Source organism: Capsella rubella, unplaced genomic scaffold (assembly GCF_000375325.1).
Source record: "Capsella rubella cultivar Monte Gargano unplaced genomic scaffold, Caprub1_0 scaffold_6, whole genome shotgun sequence".
NCBI classification, from domain to species: domain Eukaryota; kingdom Viridiplantae; phylum Streptophyta; class Magnoliopsida; order Brassicales; family Brassicaceae; genus Capsella; species Capsella rubella.
Window position 1 is genome coordinate 380,701 of NW_006238918.1, and position 18,541 is coordinate 399,241.

Genomic DNA, 18,541 nt, shown 5'->3' on the forward strand with positions numbered 1-18,541 from the left:
GGGAACATCACGCGGTTTACTGTCTTTACTCTTTTCCGTTAAAATATGCTTAGCTCACGCGCGGTTACACGTGCGGGCCTCTTTCATGATCCAATGGGCTCTCGCCAGCTCAGGCCCGTGATTTGCAGTCGCCTCTGGTTGAGAACACGGATTTGCTTTTCTCCTTCCTTGTAAACCAAAACCATTTTAATGTAATTAAATAAATTATTCAGACGGACACAAAACAATGAAACATCATCATCAACTTCATCAGTCATCACCAACAACAACAACAACAACAAAATTATTTCTCGGCTTTGGAGGGAATCTTGGTAGCATCTTCAGAATTCATGGATGATGCAGATGTGTGTTGTAGTCCATCGCTGGATCATAGGTTTTTTTCCTCTTTCAATCACATCCCACGAACACACAAATATCTTCTTTTTACTTAAAACCTTTTTTTTTCAAAACAACTGTATATGATGAATCTTATGTAAAGATTAGAACTTGATCCTCAAAGAATCTTATCTTGAATGTGAAAAAATCACTCCACGTTTCTCAAATCCTCAGCTAGATACTACTCTCTTGTGTTGTGTGTTCTGCTTTTCATATGTTTCCGGAAAGTTTTCATCTTTTGTGAGTTATATAACCTCATGAGCTATATAGTATGGTGTCTGTAAGGTGTTTGATAGTTTTCCTCACTGTGTTTTAAAATGAAATGTGTTTGGTGTTTAGGATTTGTATTTCAACTACAAACCTGTTGATTGCTGAAAACACTTGAATCTTTAAGAGCATAGCTTATCTTTGCTCTTTCCTAATTTGAGATTCTGGACTAGCAAGATTTCTGATACTTTCTCTTCATCTCAGTGGTATTGATGATAAATGTTCTGTCTTTTGTTAAACGGCCTTGTGGATACTTTATGGATAGTTGTAATTGTGAATATGACCCTTTATGGATATGAGTTGAGTATTATTCTTCTTCTTATCTCATGGAAAAATAATGACTTTGCCTTTACTATACCATATTTACTTTCAGCGATATCAACGATCCAATGATAATTGCTGTGGAATCTCTAGACTTGAGCAAAAAGAGAAAACTGCGTGGTGAAGAATCAGACTTGTTACCCCTACCAAAACACTTTTGTCTGGAACAACAAGCTTCTTTTCTTGATTCTTCATGTCAATCATCAGGTATAGAATATGCAGAATGCTCTTATGCCATGGAAGACACAAAAACCAGCGATGAGGCCTCCTCCTCTTCTACATCCATTACAGGCCCTTCTGTCTACATGTTTAAAGACTCTATTTGTTCATCCGGAAGTTCTAGTTCTTGTTATGCTACATCAAGCGTAGAACAGTGCTGTTCCAAAGTTGATCACAAAACACAAGAAGATGCTGAAGACTTGACTCTCATGGAATTCATTTGTCCGGATACTTCGGTTGAAGATCTTCAAGAGGTTCTGAATCCAGTTGCATCATATATTCTTTCCTCTGCAAGGTGGAGTGTCGGCAGCCAAGGTAACCAATGAAATGCTAAAAAGAGTAATGATTTATGGGATTCATGCATTGCAACACTGTGTATGGGATTCATATTTGATATTCTTTCACCATTCGGATTGCAGATTCCGAAGAAGCTAACACGAAACCAACCATTGATCAAGAGTTTGAGCAGTACTTTTCAACACTTATGATGTAACAACAACATGAACCTACATATGTAGCAGTATCACTAATCACGGTAATGTTTATGTAAATATTTCACCTTGTTTTCTTGTTAAAAACATATAAACCAGATCAGAACATTACATGTCCCCGATGTTGCATACAAATGATAATCCAAAAGGTGAGAATATCTTGTGTGTGCTTTGATTTTTTTTTAAAATCAAAGTTCATTCAGTGAAACATTGATAGGCATCATCAACAAAGTTATGACATCTAGAATCATAAGAAGAAAAAAAGGAAAGAGTATTCATTGAGGTGGAAAAGTTTCAGTTTTCTTAAAAAGTAAAAGAAAAAATAATAATATATATATAAAAAAAAACCAAAATCCTCTAAATCATATTTCTTAGCTTGCTTTCGAGAATAAAGCTTCTAGGTCCTTCTCCAAATGTTCTTCGGTAGCTTTAGTCACAGACACAATTGAATGATAGTAATCTGAGTGATCGGCCACGCACTTAAGCAGTGTCCCAAAGAGTCCCGCACATTTAGTGAACAAATCTTCGTTGTTATTCCCAGCTTCCTCAGTAAAATCGCAATTAACCCTCAAAGCCGTAAATGATTCTTTGCAATCACCTCCTTCCATGAATGTTATAAACTTATTTGCGTCTTCGTTCATTTCATTTAGGGGAACCGTTAACGGCAGGAAAGCTTTCATTAGGCCTTCGTACAGAATTTTCTCAGCAGCTTTATCTGACTCAAGAATGGGCTGATAGTAATCAGAGTGAGCCTCCATACACTTCTCCAAAATCGGGTAACATGGACCGGTAAGTTCCCTCTTCTTTTCAGCTTCATGCACGCAATCTTGAAAAAGACTGAATTCTTCTTTACAAGGACCTCCTTTCATGAAATCGTCGTATCGACGCCAAGTGCTTGACGAAACGTGAGATCTGTGTTCAATTTTCAGATGCCTAGATGATATGATCCCCATATTTTCTCAGCCGTAAGAGAGATCGGATCTTATGAAAATCAAGAACGGAGGAGGAGGATAGGTTCGAAATAACTTTAATGATACAATTGAGTGATGTGAAGATATATATATTATAGGGTTTACACGGGGACGTCAAGTAGATTTTGGTATTTGATATTACAAATTTGTTTTATTAATATTTTACACACGAAGACAAGATAACCATAAGCTCTCAAAGAGAATATCCGCATAATTTGAAAAAAAAATAACCGATCCGAATAGAGCGGGATTAAACAACTAGGACTCGGTCTTCTATCATCAAACTTTTTTCTTTGGAGGTCGAATTACAACTTTTTTGTTACACACTGCATGCATAGATTACATCCGCAGTATATGAGTTTAAGATATTGTTGTGTAAATCTGTAATTAAATTTTGGTTATTGTGTGCAGAGTGACTTGGATTATTAACTGTGCGCAAGTCACTACTTCTCATTCAAGTCCCTCTGCACACAATAATCAACCACGACGTCCTATTATATGTTGATTCTTCATGTCCATCATCATATATCAAATGCTATTCTGCATCTGTCACAGGGCCTTCCTTCTTTGTACATGTTTAAAGACTCTATCTATGTACGTAGCCCCGGAAATTCAAGTTTCTGGTCATGCTACATCAAAGGATAGATCAATACTATTCCAAAGCAATCATAAAACTAAGTAGGCAGGGTCTTATACATTCTTTCTTCTGCTAGGTGGAGTGTGTTAGCAACAAAGGTATAGCTAATTTATGAAAACAAAAGCAAAGAATCAAAGACAAATCTACCACAGTCAAGGATTTTAGTGTCACCAGTTGAATAAGATGATATTCTTACACCATTTAAATTGCAGATTCCGAAGGAACTACCACAAAAGACCAACAACAACCACTGATCAAACTCGTAAGAGAACAGTACAGTTTAACATGTATAAATGTATGATGGAACAACAGGAAGCTAAGACACTGTTACCAAAAGAAAAGAACAGAGCAAAAGAAGACATTACTACAGTGGTCATCTGCAAATTTTCTGTAAGCTTTTTTTCTTATGTTGTCTTGTTCAGAGTTTCTGAATCCCACAATTGTAATTGAAAAGGAAAAAAAAAAAAAACTCTTCAAACCAATGATAGATCTACAACACAAAGCCAACAGATTAGACTTGGAAAATAGATCTCAGTTTCAATTTAGTAAATTCCAATTTCGATAAACAAACAAAGTCATCGCTCTGAAACCTCAATCTCTTAAGAAGCAAATCCTAAACATGTATTTACAGAGAAAGAAGAAAGCCACCAAAAAAAAAAAAAAAAAGCCTAGAAAGAAATCTCGAATCTAAACGCAAGCTTCTCGTCGAGGCTGAGCGTAGAACAAAGCTTCCAGATCCGGTGGTTGAAAATACCCGTTTCTCGGTGGATCTCGTTTCCTCAAAACCATCGATTTCTTCCTGGGCGGCGGTGGACAAACAGAAGCCACCGGAATCCTATACATACTGCTTCTCGGCGTCGTACATCCGTCCTCCACCATCTCCGTCGTCCTCTCAGCTACCTCCATTCCCATCCTTCTTCTTCTTTTTCTTCGATTCTCTCTCTTTCTCTCGATTTCGAAATCTTATAAAGAGGGAAAACAAAATTTTGAAGTATGAATGAAGAAGAGGCGGTTACATCTTTTCATTTTTATAATATATCAAATAAAATTAAAATACTAAAAATCAGAAAAATTAGATTTTTTTCCCTTTAAAATATTTCGAAATTTGGGTGGGAGAACAAAAAAACAAAAAAAAACGGGAATCTTTCTCACGAAGCTGTTCTCAGATCAATCGGACGGTGGAGAGTGTTTCGAACAGCTTGGTGTGAGCTGGATCTGGTGACGTGGTGAGACATGAGTGGGTAGCAGCACCCCATTTATGTAACGCGTGAGCCCACAGCACCGTTTCAGACGCTCCACCATCATTATTTGGTAAATTTCTTTATAATATCTATTTAATTAATAATATATCTATTTTTCCGTTAGTGGCGGCGCGAACTTGCGCATCAAGTCCCTTTTGGCGGGAAACAAAAAGCGAAAACTTTTTCTGTTCGTACCGAAATCGAAACCGGTTATGTTTGAATCATAGCTTCTGGAAGTAAATCACGTGGGAGGCACATTGGGTTCACAGAAGAAGAATCGAAGATTCACATGATTTACATGAAGAGTTGAAAGACCAGTCTCTGAGAGCCATTGGGTTCGTCTTATGTTCATTGTACGTTCCTAGTAGTACTACGTTACAACTTACAAAGTCAAAGCCAAAAAATAAATTAGCTTATGGTGTGGATGACCCCATGACGGCACAAACAAAATTACAAAAATCTAAATTTTATGAAATTGTCCAACCTACCTAGAAAAGTTCATTGGGCTAATACAAAAGCCCACTAATATATTAAAACACAAAGAATAAACCATAAACCAAACAAAACATAGCCGGCCCAATCCGATCAACAACCTAATGAAAATAAACACTGCCGGAGAAAAGAGCTCCTAGAAGATCTGGTGGCTCCGGCGATGTATAATTAAACTCCATCATTGAGATGACATTATTTCTATGCAGCCTCATGTTCCGTCTTTGTTTTCAAACTACTGGTCTCATTTTTCCATTTGACTCGGTCTTCTAGTTTCAACATCAGTTAAAACTTAAAGCTGGTCCTCAGATAAGTTCTGAATTAATCTGTTGTTTTAAATTACAACGTAGTTTCTTAGACGTATTACAGGGGTTTAAGTATTTTAATTACAACGTAGTTTCTTAGTAGACGTATTGTTGTTAAGTATTTTAAATACAAACAACAGATTTTATGTGGAAACATAGTTGTTTGCAGGTCTTTGTTAAGATAATAAAAAAAATCTTGCAACTTTTGTCAATGTCAACGTATATGTGAACATTGAGAACCTATCATATTTCTCTAGGTCTATATACTCTACATGGTCTTTATGATTATGAGAAACTAATAATAATTCGATAAGCAACATAACGTTGCAGGTCGCACTTCAATTAATAAGTTCATTAGCAATTCATTTCACAGTCCATAACGCGTTTATTTTTAATCTATTCTCTAGTTATACATATAAGATGACCAAAAAAAAAAACAAGGGTTATACTTGTTTTAATTATTATTTTTTCTTTTTAACCTATTACATACATGACTCTGCATACATCAGTCATGATATAACATACTACGGTCATCTCATGTTGATGTCTTCTTATAATAATATCAACTAAATTTTGACAAATAAGAAAAATATATATTTCTTAAACATATTGTAATTGTCAGTAATCAACCATTTTCTTTAACGTAAATCGTTGTACTACTAACACATATTTAATTAGCTGTGTTCTAAAATGACTACTTATTTTCCAAAATTAGTTTTTAACTCTTCTGTGGAATTTAGGATACATGAATTGGGATTATATATCTATTTATGCATATACATGTTTTTAATGTTTATTTTCTCATGTTTTATTGTATAGTTAAATATCATGGCAAGGCTAGTTTTGATATCTATGGTTAACTGGAGTTAATTAAGAAGTACAAAAAAAAACTGGAAGAAAAACTTAAAAATATATAAAAATTCAACCCTAAAACTCAGAAATAATCAAATAACAATTAGGGGGAAAAAAAAGAGAGAGGGAGAGAGCAGAGATGTCAATATCAATGCCAACTAGCAAGCTTTGGATATAAATGCAACAGTTCGAAGAAAATAATACTAAGAGTTAGAATAAGTCAAAATCAGGAACACCAATTTATAAACTAAATCCTTGTAATCAAAGTGACATTTTTTTTTATACACGTAATTCCAAAAACCATTAAACTATATAATTAAGAGGAAATTTCATACAAATATCTAACATTTTAAAAGGCTACCAAAGTTTCTAATTAGGACACTTGCGTTTATTGATTTTTCTTTTGTAATTTCTTCTCTACGATCCACGAGTCCAATTATTTGCCACTTTTAATATTTTTTTTTTTGAAAAAAAAACTTTATAATAAAAGAAAGAAAAAGCTGAATTGCAAACAGCTGTGTTGTTTCCTCCTAAATTTCGACTCTCGTGTCTTTTTCGAAAGGTACCCAATTATATTGGCCACTTTGTAGATCCATTTCATTTTCTTCTTCTATGTTTTAACATATACTTTTATTTTTTATGACATAGTTATACTCTGACAGATTCGCACTTTAGTGTGTTATATTCACCTCTTAGCTTATTTTGGTAAAAAAAAAAAAAAACACACTCCCAAGTTAAATCTTTTAAAAAAAAAAAATTCAATAGATATACAAATTAAAAAAAAATAATGTAAAATTATTATAGTAAATTAGTTTTGGGATTAAAGCTTAGAGCGATCTAATGTGTTAGTGTAACTTGGGGCGTGAGACCTATTTCGAGAAAGTTTGAAATTTTTGTTGATTAGTCTTACACATTACCACGCAAGATTATTTTGTGTTCAGTTTTAACTTTTTACTAGATTTTAACCCGCGGTACACCGCGGAAATATTTTTTAACTAAAAATTGAAATTGAAAATGTATTTGTTTGTTATTTTATTTAGTTTTTAAGATTGTGTAATGTATTTTGATTATTTATTTTATGATTTGAACAGCAGTATACTATTATATAATTTGTTTTGCATTCTTCTATAAAGAAACCTAGGTAATATGTGAAATAATGAGTAGAAAATATAATAAATTAGGATTTAACCCGTTGTACATCATGAAATAAATTTGTGTTTTACACAACTGATTTAACTTAATTTGATATGTCTTATATACTAATATTGATCGTGCTAAAAAAATAATAATATAATAATTTCATGATATTTTAAATTTTATATTACTCTCGATCCAAACCCGTCCTATCATATAAATACATGCTTTATATGAAAATTTAAAATTCAAGAAATTTTTCCCGTATAGCACTTTAAACTTTAAAAAAAACTTGTAATGTCTAAGAAATAATATAAATGTACAAAAGAGATTAAAAATTTCAACTACAAATACAAACACATCAACATATCACTCCTTGTCGATCATAAACTTAATTAATGCTATTCTTTTTCATTGAGTCGACCTTTTTCTATATATTCACCCCATCCTTCACATTATCATTCTCCTCACTAAAGATAGATCTTCACACCCTAAAGTAAAAAATAAAAATAAACAAACTATAGTAGAGACGACAAAATCAAAATAGAAAAATTAACCAAAAAATATATTTTCATCGTCCAAAACTAAGAAGTAAATAAAAATTGCTTCTCTTTTTTTTGGTAAAGAGTAAATAACAATTCTTTAAGATGCTGATGTGTTGAAGGTTGTACTTTAGGTGATATTTATAGATGTCTTTGGGTATATACTAATTGGTGAGAAACAAAGAAAGTAAATTAAATCAAAGAATATTCTTGATTTAGATGTGATTAGTTTTGATTGAATAAACATTAAAATCGGGACTGTTTTGTTTTGATTTCGTTGGTGGTTATGTTTGATTGTAAAGGTAAATATGTGCGTTCTTATTCGGTTTTTGGAAACAACTTAAACTGTATTTTGATTAAAATGCCAAGAAATGCGTTCTACAAATCTTGATAAAAAAATGTATTTTGATAATATCTTGGTTAAAATGCCAAGAAATCAGCATGGTATCGTGATTCTTTCAAAAATGGTGTAGTATTAATTATCAAACGATTAGTAAATAAAATCATATATTTAGATATGGCAATAATATATTATATCAATTCAAGAATGGCTACAATTGCAGAATTGAAGTTGGTAGCCGAGATTTGAGTAGTGAGTAAATATGATCGTAATCTATAATTTATTGGATGAAAAAATGGGATCAATTTAAGGTAAGATTCAGTAGTTATTAATATAGATTTTAGAGGATTTCCAGTGCTTATATTGCGTGATCGAAATAGGTATAGGTTTGTAGTTATTTTTCAAATTTAATCCCTCAAATTACAAAAATTAAAGAAAAAGAAAGGGTTTATGGTTGCAAATAATTAAAAATAAAAGGGTAGAACAATAAAGGTAGTTCAAAAATGTTAATATAGATGTATGCGAAATGCGATACTAATTTTTTTACCATTTGTGTCAGTTGAATCATGTTTAGCTTTGTTTTGTTTTTTTTTTTTGGTGATAGATTAGTAAAATAAATGCATTTTCATGATATAGATACAGTTTTTTTTTTAAGTATGCCTGCGTATATACCATCATATTTTAAAAAACTGGTGATATATATAATACATACTATATTGGATATTTGAATCTCGAAAGCTTTTTAAGTTACATGGGGACACCTTATGATGCAATGATACATGTGAATCTTTTGGTTCACACCTTTAAATGATTCCCAAAAAATATTTTATGTTTTATTCTTTTTTTCTTTTTTGGTAAAAGGTTAAACTATTCTCCATAAAAAAATCTTTTCTGGTATTTAATAACATATGAATTAGATATCGTTATATGAAGATCGGTAATATATATTTGAAAGGATTGTTTGTATATAATAGAATTTAGATCAAAATATAAACCATTGAGGAATAAATCTCGTTCGATCTGCTTTCAGGACAATCGTGCAAGTTGCAACTTTGTATAAGGAAGACACGTAATAGATAGACCAATGCATGAACACTTGTGTCAAACCAAAATAATTTTGATCGAAGTAACCGAACTAAACCGAGATTGGATTGTACCCCAAAGTTATAACTTTTAAGTTTTAACTATTGAGAGACTCAATTTACTTAAATGTCTACCGGTATGGACGGCAGAAATAAATAAAAAGCATTTTAATATGGAAAACTTGAAGCATGATGCACATGTCATTAAATACTATATCACCATCATACATATGTTCACATTCATTTGTCAACGATATATATATTTCACTTTTTATTTGTTTCTATTCCAATAACCAATTAACCAGAGGTGATTCGTGATTGATAGGTGGCTAATCATGGTAAATATTATAAATAAGTTACAAAATAATTGAACATAGTAATACTATATAAAATGTGATCATGCTCGTGTTTCGCGTGGCCATCTTCGAGAAGTTCTTGCTCCAAGTGGAGGAGTACTCAGAGACATGAGTGGAAGTTGCCTTCAAAGGTTGCATGAAGTTCTTACTCCAAGTGGAGGGACTCAGAAGCATGAGTGGGAAGCTTTAACAAGTGGAAGCTTCAAGGTTGCATGCATGCAACAATTAATGAACCGAGCTTGTCCATCATATTACGTTTTTCAAAACAAACTAAAACAAAAAAAAATCTTCTATAACAAGAGATATAATTAACTAATTTCCTAGGTATATATAAACTGAGAAACTTTATTTTTTACAGCTTAAAGTCATCATTCAAAACAAAAATACTAAATTATTTTCTAGCCGCGGAACTTATTTTTTAAAATTTTTTTTTACTTCTGATGAGTGCGTTACCATTCACAAAACAATTGTTTCTCTGATTAGTGAGCAAATTTGAGAAAGCTAATAATGTATGGACGATCCACGGACGAAACAGTCAAGAAGAGTATATTGTCACAGACTCACATCTATTGATGAGATTCAGAAAACAAATAATTAAAGTGAGTCCATAAATTCCAAATTTTGAGTCTCAACAACATGTGCTTAAGTTCATAAATTATATGGTGTCCATGGGTCTAGGAAGCTAGACGCACAACAAAGTCATATAATTAAGACAAAAGAAAGAAGTTTAAATGATTTTTAGTTCCTCAATAATTGGAACCAAAGAGATAGGATCGGCTTTTGATCCTATCTTCGTTTGTTTAAATAATGAAAACACAATTATTGATGGAAACGAAACAAAGCTTGAAATCACTATAGCTTTCGACCATATAATTGAATTTTTATACATACACGTATTTATCCATTAATTATTTTGATTATTATGTATAATAATAACAACTTCATGCCCCCAACTTTCGATAACGTATATAATCTAATATAAATGATGTTAAGTTAATCAACTTGGTTTGTGTTGGATTAAGATTTATACAATCAAAAATCCAAGTATCAAAAGTTGAGAGTATTAATTATTGGACCAAGCAAAAAAAAAAAAAAAAAGTATAATGAAGAAGAAGAAGCAAGGTATATGTCACGGGCTTATTTCAGAAGACCGTGCGGCACTTGATAATAGCCATTAATTATCGAGTCAGCCTTCATGCCTCATACCATCTTCGACTGGTTTCGCCCTGTCTTGGGCTCACTAGGTGATCGGCTCCAGATCACGACCAGTTTGTGCAGGGATGGCCTAATCCCTTCTTCTAAGCATGATCCTCGATCAGCGACGGACACCCGAACCTATCGAGTGGTTCCCGCCTGACTCCTCCGAAGGGACTCGACAACTCGAGTCCTGCACGCCCTCCTCACTGAAGCACGATACCTGCCCCAGTCGGAATGGCCCCGCGGAAGCAACGCGACAGTCACGAACCGTTCCAGGAAAACGGGGCGTGACATCCTCCCCCACCCATCAATGTGCACGCCCTCGTGCACGGGGAGAATCCTCTTGATCGTACGTTGTGTATTGTGGGATACCTCATATCCCCACTCGATTCGATGACTCGGCACCACGCCTTGGTCTTTACGGACACCTCGCCCTCGACCATCGTTACGCCACCGAACGAGGCTCCCCGCCAACCCGTCTCGTATCGGGCGCTAGGCGCAGACAGCACACAACGTTGCCTGGCTCTGATACCACTTGTCACGGACTTATTTCAGAAGACCGTGCGGCACTCGATAATAGCCATTAATTATCGAGTCAGCCTTCATGCCTCAGACCATCTTCGACTGGTTTCGCCCTGCTTTGGGCTCATCAGGTGATCGGCTCCAGATCACGACCAGTTTGTGCAGGGATGGCCTAATCCCTTCTTCTAAGCCTGATCCTCGATCAGCGACGGACACCCGAACCTATCGAGTGGTTCCCGCCTGACTCCTTCGAAGGGACTCGACAACTCGAGTCCTGCACGCCCTCCTCACTGAAGCACGATACCTGCCCCAGTCGGAATGGCCCCGCGGAAGCAACGCGACAGTCACGAACCGTTCCAGGAAAACGGGGTTTGAGTTTTATATTTTCTTACGGGTTATCTTACGGGTTAACAAAACAAAAAAAATAACAAATATAACTTAAACATAATTTTTTAGTCCCACGAGTTATAAAAAAATATCCCGCGAGTTAAGTAATAAAAATAACAATCAAAAATACAGTTACACAATCTTAAACACTAAAAAGATGATAAAATTAACAAATATAACTTAAATATATATATAGTTTTTAGTCAAAACAATCGTCCCGCGGTGTAGCGCGGGTTAAAACCTAGTAAATTCTACAAAAGGGGAGGAAATGTAATAATCAGTCACGTAAATTCTCGATATATCTAGATAACACAAGACAAGCTTGGGTTTGAGAAATAACGCCCATGTATAAGTGTTAATTCTCCAAAACTAATTATATTTAGGAAAACATTACTTGATCATTTTCTTTCTAGAACACCTTTCTATAGGTATAGAGTGATGATATATGAAGATAAATAATATACAAGTATGTTTAAAATTCGTAGAGTTTTTTTCTTTTACGAAACATATATATATATATATATATATAACAACCTAAAAAAAATTCAAAATTCCATGAGAATTATGAAGTGTGACATCATATACGATATTCGTAGAAAATTAAAGAAATTGATGATCATATATAATAGAATCATTATAGAAATTAAGAAAAAAAGCATTAGCGTAGTCACCTTCATAATTTGACTTGTACGTTAGAACTTAGAAAGCACGCGGATTTCAATTAAACAAAAAAAAAAAGTAGTTAGGAGGAGAAATACAAATAATTAATTAATTAATTTTTTTTTTTGGACAAACAAATAATTAATTAATTAAAAAAAAAGGAAAATAGCTTTTAAAGATGGAAAAGAGGCAGAGAGAGTTTGCTATATAAACCCCTTCGTCGCCTCTCTCTATCCCTCCCCTCTCTCCTCCCCACTCTCTCTCTCTGCTGCTGCTGCATCTTTCTTTCGCTCTTCTCTTCTTTAAGGTAAATACATAATGACTACTCTAATCTCTTCCGTTTCTTTCTTACTTTTATGAACATTTCGTCGGATCTTTCTTTTGCGTACGAACTCCATGCCGTTTTTTACCCATTTTTTTTGTTGTTTCTCTGATGAATTTTGCGTTTCTTCGGTTTCATCGTCGCAAATTCATTACTTTTCCGTACATTTATCTAAAATTGTTCGTGATGGTATTACTTGAAAAACTAAACTTGAATTGGTTCAAATTGTACAACAAATTCTATATATAAAAAAGGATTTACTTGATCAAAGCTAAAATTATTAAGCTCTCAAGCCAAAAATTTAACCGGATGGTCCGGATCCATAACCGATCGCAGCTATTTTTGAAATCAAAGGAGTCAAATGATGGTCAAAACTCGGCTAATACCGGTTTAATATATTGATTACTCCATCAGCCAAAATAAACCATTTTATTTTCTTCTTTTCAATTTATTATCTCTAGTTGGGATAGTTGCTAAAATTTTGGTTAATACATACATGCATATTGCATAGGCATAGTACCCAAGTTAATTTTGGTTGTCCACTCCTCACACGTGTTCTATACAATACGTATTATTTGTCTGTATACGTAGTACTAATAAATGATTAGGAGTCAATTAGTGGTTCCAATTCTCTGAATCTCTCCGTTCACGTTTTAGAAAAAAAATCTTATCCCCACTTTCTTGGGACATAAGCAACTTTGTCCATTCATTTTTTTACACAAATTTATTTCTGTTTTTTGTTTCAAAGGTACAAATCTGATCTGAAAAAATCCAAATCGGTCATTATTATCCATGCAAAAAAAATCTCTGTGATTCAGAATTAACACCCTTTTTTAAAGTGCCAATTATCACGTCTCTGATCGAATCGATTGTTTCAGAAAATGGAGTTCGAGAACCGGTACGGGCTTGCTACGTCGCACATGTACGACTGTCTCTTGTTTGGTACGTACTTAACCCGACTAAACCAAATGCTTTTTGATTTACTGTCTCACACGAATAGTAGTTTATTGACCGGTTTATCAAAATTTCTCTTTAGATTTGGACGATACTCTTTATCCCCTTAGCACCGGAATCGCTAGAGAATGCGGCAAAAACATCAAAGGTAATAATATCTCTGATTCTCTTATCTCACAAGTCACAATCAGTTTTTTTTTTTTTTTTTTTTTTTAACAGTAAAATTCCAAACTGTTTTCTTGTTTTTCCGGTTTGATAGATTATATGGTCGAGAAACTCGGTATTCCGAAAGACAAAATTGTAGAATTGTCTGATCTTCTCTACAAGAACTATGGAACAACAATGGCCGGTCTTAGGGTACGTGATCGATCATCATCCCTCAGCTATCATTTACATTTTTAAAAATTAAAGTTTTGTAATAATTACATCTCCTTGTTCTCTAGGCGATCGGATATGAATTTGACTACGATGACTACCATAGCTTCGTCCACGGTCGTTTACCGTACGACAACATTAAACCCGACCCTGTTCTTCGCAGTCTCTTGCTTAGCCTCCCTCTCCGTAAAGTCGTACGTGTCACAATCACATTTTTATATAGTTTATTACCATACACTATACTATAGATTAAACAGAAAATTAATCAACATTTTGTTTTTAATTCGCGTAATCAGATCTTTACGAACGCGGACAGAGTTCACGCGGCCAAGGCGTTGAAGAAGTTGGGATTGGAGGACTGTTTCGAAGGAATCATATGTTTCGAAACGCTTAACACGATGCACAAAACCGATGCGTCTAAAGATCCCGAGATTTTTGATATCGCTGGACATTTCGACCGGTCTGAACCCGTCGGCTCACTTCCCAAAACGCCTGTTGTGTGTAAACCGTCTGAATCTGCTATTGAGAGAGCTCTAGAAATCGCCAATATTGATCCTAACCGAACGGTATAGCAAACCGAATTTTTTAAAACTTTACTTAAAATCTGAATCTTCAAGAACGTGGACAAAACTGACAGAGTTTCATATTATTATTTATCGTCGCAGCTGTTCTTTGAGGACAGTGTCCGAAACGTACAAGCTGGAAAACGCGTTGGTCTTCACACAGTTCTGGTACGATAAAATCGATTTAACCTAACCGGAATCAAATAGTTTAATATATTGGGTTCGAAATTGACTTTGGAGCTTGTTGTTTTCAGGTTGGTAAATCAAACAAAGTCAAAGGAGCTGATTACGCGTTGGAAAACATTCACAACCTGAAAGAGGCCATACCGGAGTTATGGGAATCCGACAGGAAGTCGTCGGATGTTGGATATTCCGGCAAGGTCGCCGTTGAGACATCTGTTACAGCTTAGGAGCCTTTTCGCCCTTGTACCTAATTTTCCACCACTGTCATTTTCAATTTCTTGTTTTTCCTTTTTTTTTCAAATGACGTAATGTCATTTTTGGTTTTTGTTTTCTCGACTTGTGTTTATAAGTTTAAATAAAATATGAGGAAATAAGTTCCATTCCATCTACTAGTTTGTATTTTGTAGGAGAAATAAAAATAAAAATATTATTCGGGTATCATCTAGAACTAAATATTACCTTTTTGTTTTGTTTTAGCGTTACATATATAACCAAAAACAATCATTTTTATAATTTTAGATTAATAGTTGTTTTTATTTGGCCTAACTTTTAATTTATTAATATCTTTGAAAACCATAGAATCAGATCATACATTGCATTATTAAATTAAACAAGAAGCAGATAACTATATACTTTTCACCATATACTATAAAATGTTTATATGGTCGTATTTAAGATACTAATTATGTTAAGTTAATCAAGTTCCACCAAAAAAAATGTTAAGTTAATCAAATATTATATTTGTTTTTAGATCACAAGTTCCTCAGCTGAGTAGTTTTTATTTATATAAGTATTTTATTTTATATTATTATATTTTGAGTCTCAGGAGTCAGGACAGATTTGACATGTCGATTACAGTTGTTTCGAAACAGAGCAATAGAAAAAGTCAACATTTTTGAAAAGAGTTTGGCATAAAAAACTTTCACATGGGAAAAGCATGTCGTTTATTTGGCGACTTGTTTATGGAAACGGCACGTAGTTATATACTCAAAATGCTCGATTGTCATAGCTTGTGTGACTCATAAATAACAAACCTGGCCCATTACTGAACAAGAGATATTGTAGATGGGCCCAAAAATGCAATTAAGAGATTAACAAGAGTGTCAGTCACAGACCGATAAGAAGAGGACGCGTGTCGTCCTCACCAAGAAACAACTATTACAATCAGACGGTCATGAATGCTCACACACTGATTCTTCTTCCCATGCTCTTTCTCTTTAATGGCTTTCAGAGAGATATTTAAGTTTAGCAAACAACTCTTAAGCTTTCTCAAGCCTCTCCAATGGCGAATCTTTCCACCGTTCTCGTTACCGGCGCTAGTGGCCGAACAGGTAATCACTGCTTCATCTTATCATCTCGTTGCTTTCGATTTTGATTTTAGTTCTCTTTCGTTCTGCTAGGTTTACTGATAAAACCGCGTAATATGTTGGAGGTTCTGTAGAGTTCTAGGGTTAGTGAGGTTATGGTTTACGAGTTAAACGTGTGACTCTTTGTCGTAGCTGTTATTTGGAATTCAAATTCGCGTCATGATGTGGAGTTTTATGCATGTAATGATCAATTGAACCAATCTCGAATTTAGTTGTTATTTTCGAATGATTTTTGTTTAGATTCCTTCATGTGATGAAAATTGTGGTTGTTTTCTTGGAATTGATAGGCCAGATTGTGTACAAGAAGCTGAAGGAGAGGTCAGACAAGTTTGTAGCAAAGGGTTTAGTTAGAACTGCTGCCGGAAAAGAGAAAATTGGAGGAGAAGCTGATGTTTTCATTGGGGATGTAACAGATGCTGATAGCATTAACCCTGCGGTTCAAGGGATCGATGCCCTTGTGATTCTCACTAGCGCTGTGCCTAAAATGAAACCAGGTTTTGATCCCACTAAAGGTGGAAGACCTGAGTTCATTTTCGATGATGGACAATATCCTGAACAAGTATTGACCTATCTAAAAGTTTTTCTTTGAATTTCACCTTGATTTTCTTTTTTTGTTCATTGCAGTTTAACACAGTTTTGATTCTATGTAGGTTGATTGGATTGGCCAGAAGAATCAAATTGATGCAGGTTGGTGCACTTTTCTTTCCATTTCGTTTTCACTGGTTTCTTGTGTGCTTCATTGCATTTGTCTTGTTAAGGGTTAAAGTGCTTAATTTTGGTGAGCTTCTGTGAACAGCCAAGGTTGCTGGTGTGAAGCATATTGTCCTGGTCGGGTCAATGGGTGGAACCAATCAGGATCATCCTTTGAACAAACTTGGAAATGGGAATATACTGGTTGGTGAAAATTTCTCTTGTCTTTACTTTTCCAAATTGTGAATGGTTACTTATATGGCCAGCAACACTTGGCTTATGTGGCTCACATTTGGCAACCTTATATCCATTCAGGTTTGGAAGAGAAAAGCTGAGCAGTACCTTGCTGATTCTGGAACTCCTTACACCATAATCAGGTTAAACAAATTCTTTACAATGCGTCTATTTAAACGAGAAGACCCTTTATAATGCTTTTAAGAAACTTTCACTTATATTGCTGTCCTGGTAACTGATCCAGCTTTTTATTCCGTGGGTCAATGAATGGTTTTCTTTGATCTCCTTGAGCCTGTTTTTACTTGATTATATACATTCTTGTTTACTCCGAACTTTGTTTGTTGGTGAACTTAGAGCTGGAGGACTTCTAGATAAGGAAGGAGGTGCACGAGAGCTGCTAGTTGGGAAAGATGATGAGCTTCTTAAGACAGACACCAAAACTGTGCCTAGGGCTGATGTTGCAGAAGTCTGCATTCAGGTCGACTCACCTGCCTATGTTTAGTTAATCAAATCTTCTCATGCATCCTCCCTTCTAGTTCTTTAATCCTTTTATGTAATTAATTTCGGATCTTGATATTTCTTCTTTACAAGTATAGGCATTGCTATTCGAGGAAGCCAAGAACAAAGCTTTCGATCTTGGCTCAAAGCCAGAGGGAACCAGTACTCCAACCAAAGACTTCAAGGCTCTCTTCTCTCAAGTTACGTCTCGTTTTTAGATCCTTGCTGCTATTAAGAACTTTTGAGACGTAATGTACCAAACCTTCAAAAATAATATCTCCGGGGTCAATTTGAAAGACGCCCATAATAATTAGTACGTTATTTTCAATTCGAAGAAACTGTTGGGTCTGAAAATATAAAAATTAAACAATGGGGAACGTTTGATGATTTACTTTATTCCGAGGGAAAGATAAAATTGATGTAAAAAAAAAAGAAACGGAAAAGATAATATAAAACTGAATTGTAATTAGAATTTAACATTAGTAAATTTCCACTTTTCTTTTCCATAAGTAGCTGTTTGTGATTTTCGTTTTTCAAAACATTTACGCTTAATTTCCTTTTTTGTTGTTCTTATCATCTTATGGGCGTTAGGGGAAAAAATTTAAAACCATTAGCTGATGCGTATGAGGTTAAAACTCAGCGAGAGCCGTCCGATCACAATGTATTAATGGTCTACTAAAAATGTTCACATACTCTCAATCGGAAGGATTCTCGATGATTCTTGACCGTCAGATCATGAGGAGAATTCATTTTACAGTCATAACTGTAACTTTCCTTGCTTTTTAGCAAGAACCGTCCAATCTCCAAGTAATTAATTGGCAAGTATTAAAAGCCCAAAAAAAGCAATGTGGTTGAAGGCCCAACCCAATAAAAGCTTTCTTAATTTACTTGTGCTCTTAAATAGAGCAATTATCGCTCACAACTTCTAAACGGGCTTATCGTAAATTTAAAGCTCTATAAGATTAGT

At 34.4% G+C, this 18,541-nt stretch overlaps 5 protein-coding genes across 7 annotated transcripts; 3 read left to right on the plus strand and 2 right to left on the minus strand.

Annotated features, from left to right (window-relative positions):
• Positions 1-219: 219 nt before the first annotated feature.
• On the plus strand, positions 220-3,947 carry LOC17884380 (protein FAR-RED-ELONGATED HYPOCOTYL 1-LIKE). Of its 3 annotated transcripts, XR_002833534.1 has the most exons (7): positions 220-373; positions 1,016-1,497; positions 1,602-1,717; positions 2,324-2,462; positions 2,603-2,687; positions 3,056-3,379; positions 3,494-3,947. XR_002833534.1 is itself a non-coding variant. In XM_006288630.2 (3 exons), exons 1-3 carry the CDS (start codon positions 330-332, stop codon positions 1,673-1,675), a joined length of 600 nt encoding a protein of 199 aa, XP_006288692.1. In that variant the 5' UTR covers positions 220-329; the 3' UTR covers positions 1,676-1,790. The 3 variants fall into 3 exon arrangements, 1 of the variants encoding a protein (XP_006288692.1); XR_002833533.1 differs by having other exon boundaries at positions 3,056-3,947; XM_006288630.2 differs by lacking the exons at positions 2,324-2,462; positions 2,603-2,687; positions 3,056-3,379; positions 3,494-3,947 and having other exon boundaries at positions 1,602-1,790.
• On the minus strand, positions 1,911-3,031 carry LOC17881163. Its single transcript, XM_006290050.2, has one exon. It carries the CDS (start codon positions 2,624-2,626, stop codon positions 2,045-2,047), a length of 582 nt encoding a protein of 193 aa, XP_006290112.1. The 5' UTR covers positions 2,627-3,031; the 3' UTR covers positions 1,911-2,044.
• Positions 3,799-4,234, minus strand: LOC17883592 (cyclin-dependent protein kinase inhibitor SMR4). The gene has a single exon (XM_006288940.2). It carries the CDS (start codon positions 4,191-4,193, stop codon positions 3,969-3,971), a length of 225 nt encoding a protein of 74 aa, XP_006289002.1. The 5' UTR covers positions 4,194-4,234; the 3' UTR covers positions 3,799-3,968.
• An 8,403-nt stretch (positions 4,235-12,637) lies between these two features.
• On the plus strand, positions 12,638-15,223 carry LOC17883774 (uncharacterized protein C24B11.05). The gene is made up of 8 exons (XM_006288346.2): positions 12,638-12,695; positions 13,589-13,652; positions 13,747-13,812; positions 13,924-14,021; positions 14,108-14,233; positions 14,336-14,605; positions 14,705-14,770; positions 14,857-15,223. The coding sequence occupies exons 2-8, from the start codon at positions 13,592-13,594 to the stop codon at positions 15,010-15,012; spliced, it is 843 nt and encodes a 280-aa protein (XP_006288408.1). The 5' UTR covers positions 12,638-12,695; positions 13,589-13,591; the 3' UTR covers positions 15,013-15,223.
• A 776-nt stretch (positions 15,224-15,999) lies between these two features.
• Positions 16,000-17,961, plus strand: LOC17882977 (uncharacterized protein At5g02240). Its single transcript, XM_023780794.1, has 7 exons — positions 16,000-16,116; positions 16,440-16,711; positions 16,803-16,839; positions 16,949-17,046; positions 17,158-17,219; positions 17,431-17,554; positions 17,673-17,961. The coding sequence occupies exons 1-7, from the start codon at positions 16,068-16,070 to the stop codon at positions 17,790-17,792; spliced, it is 762 nt and encodes a 253-aa protein (XP_023636562.1). The 5' UTR covers positions 16,000-16,067; the 3' UTR covers positions 17,793-17,961.
• The last annotated feature ends 580 nt before the right edge of the window (positions 17,962-18,541 follow it).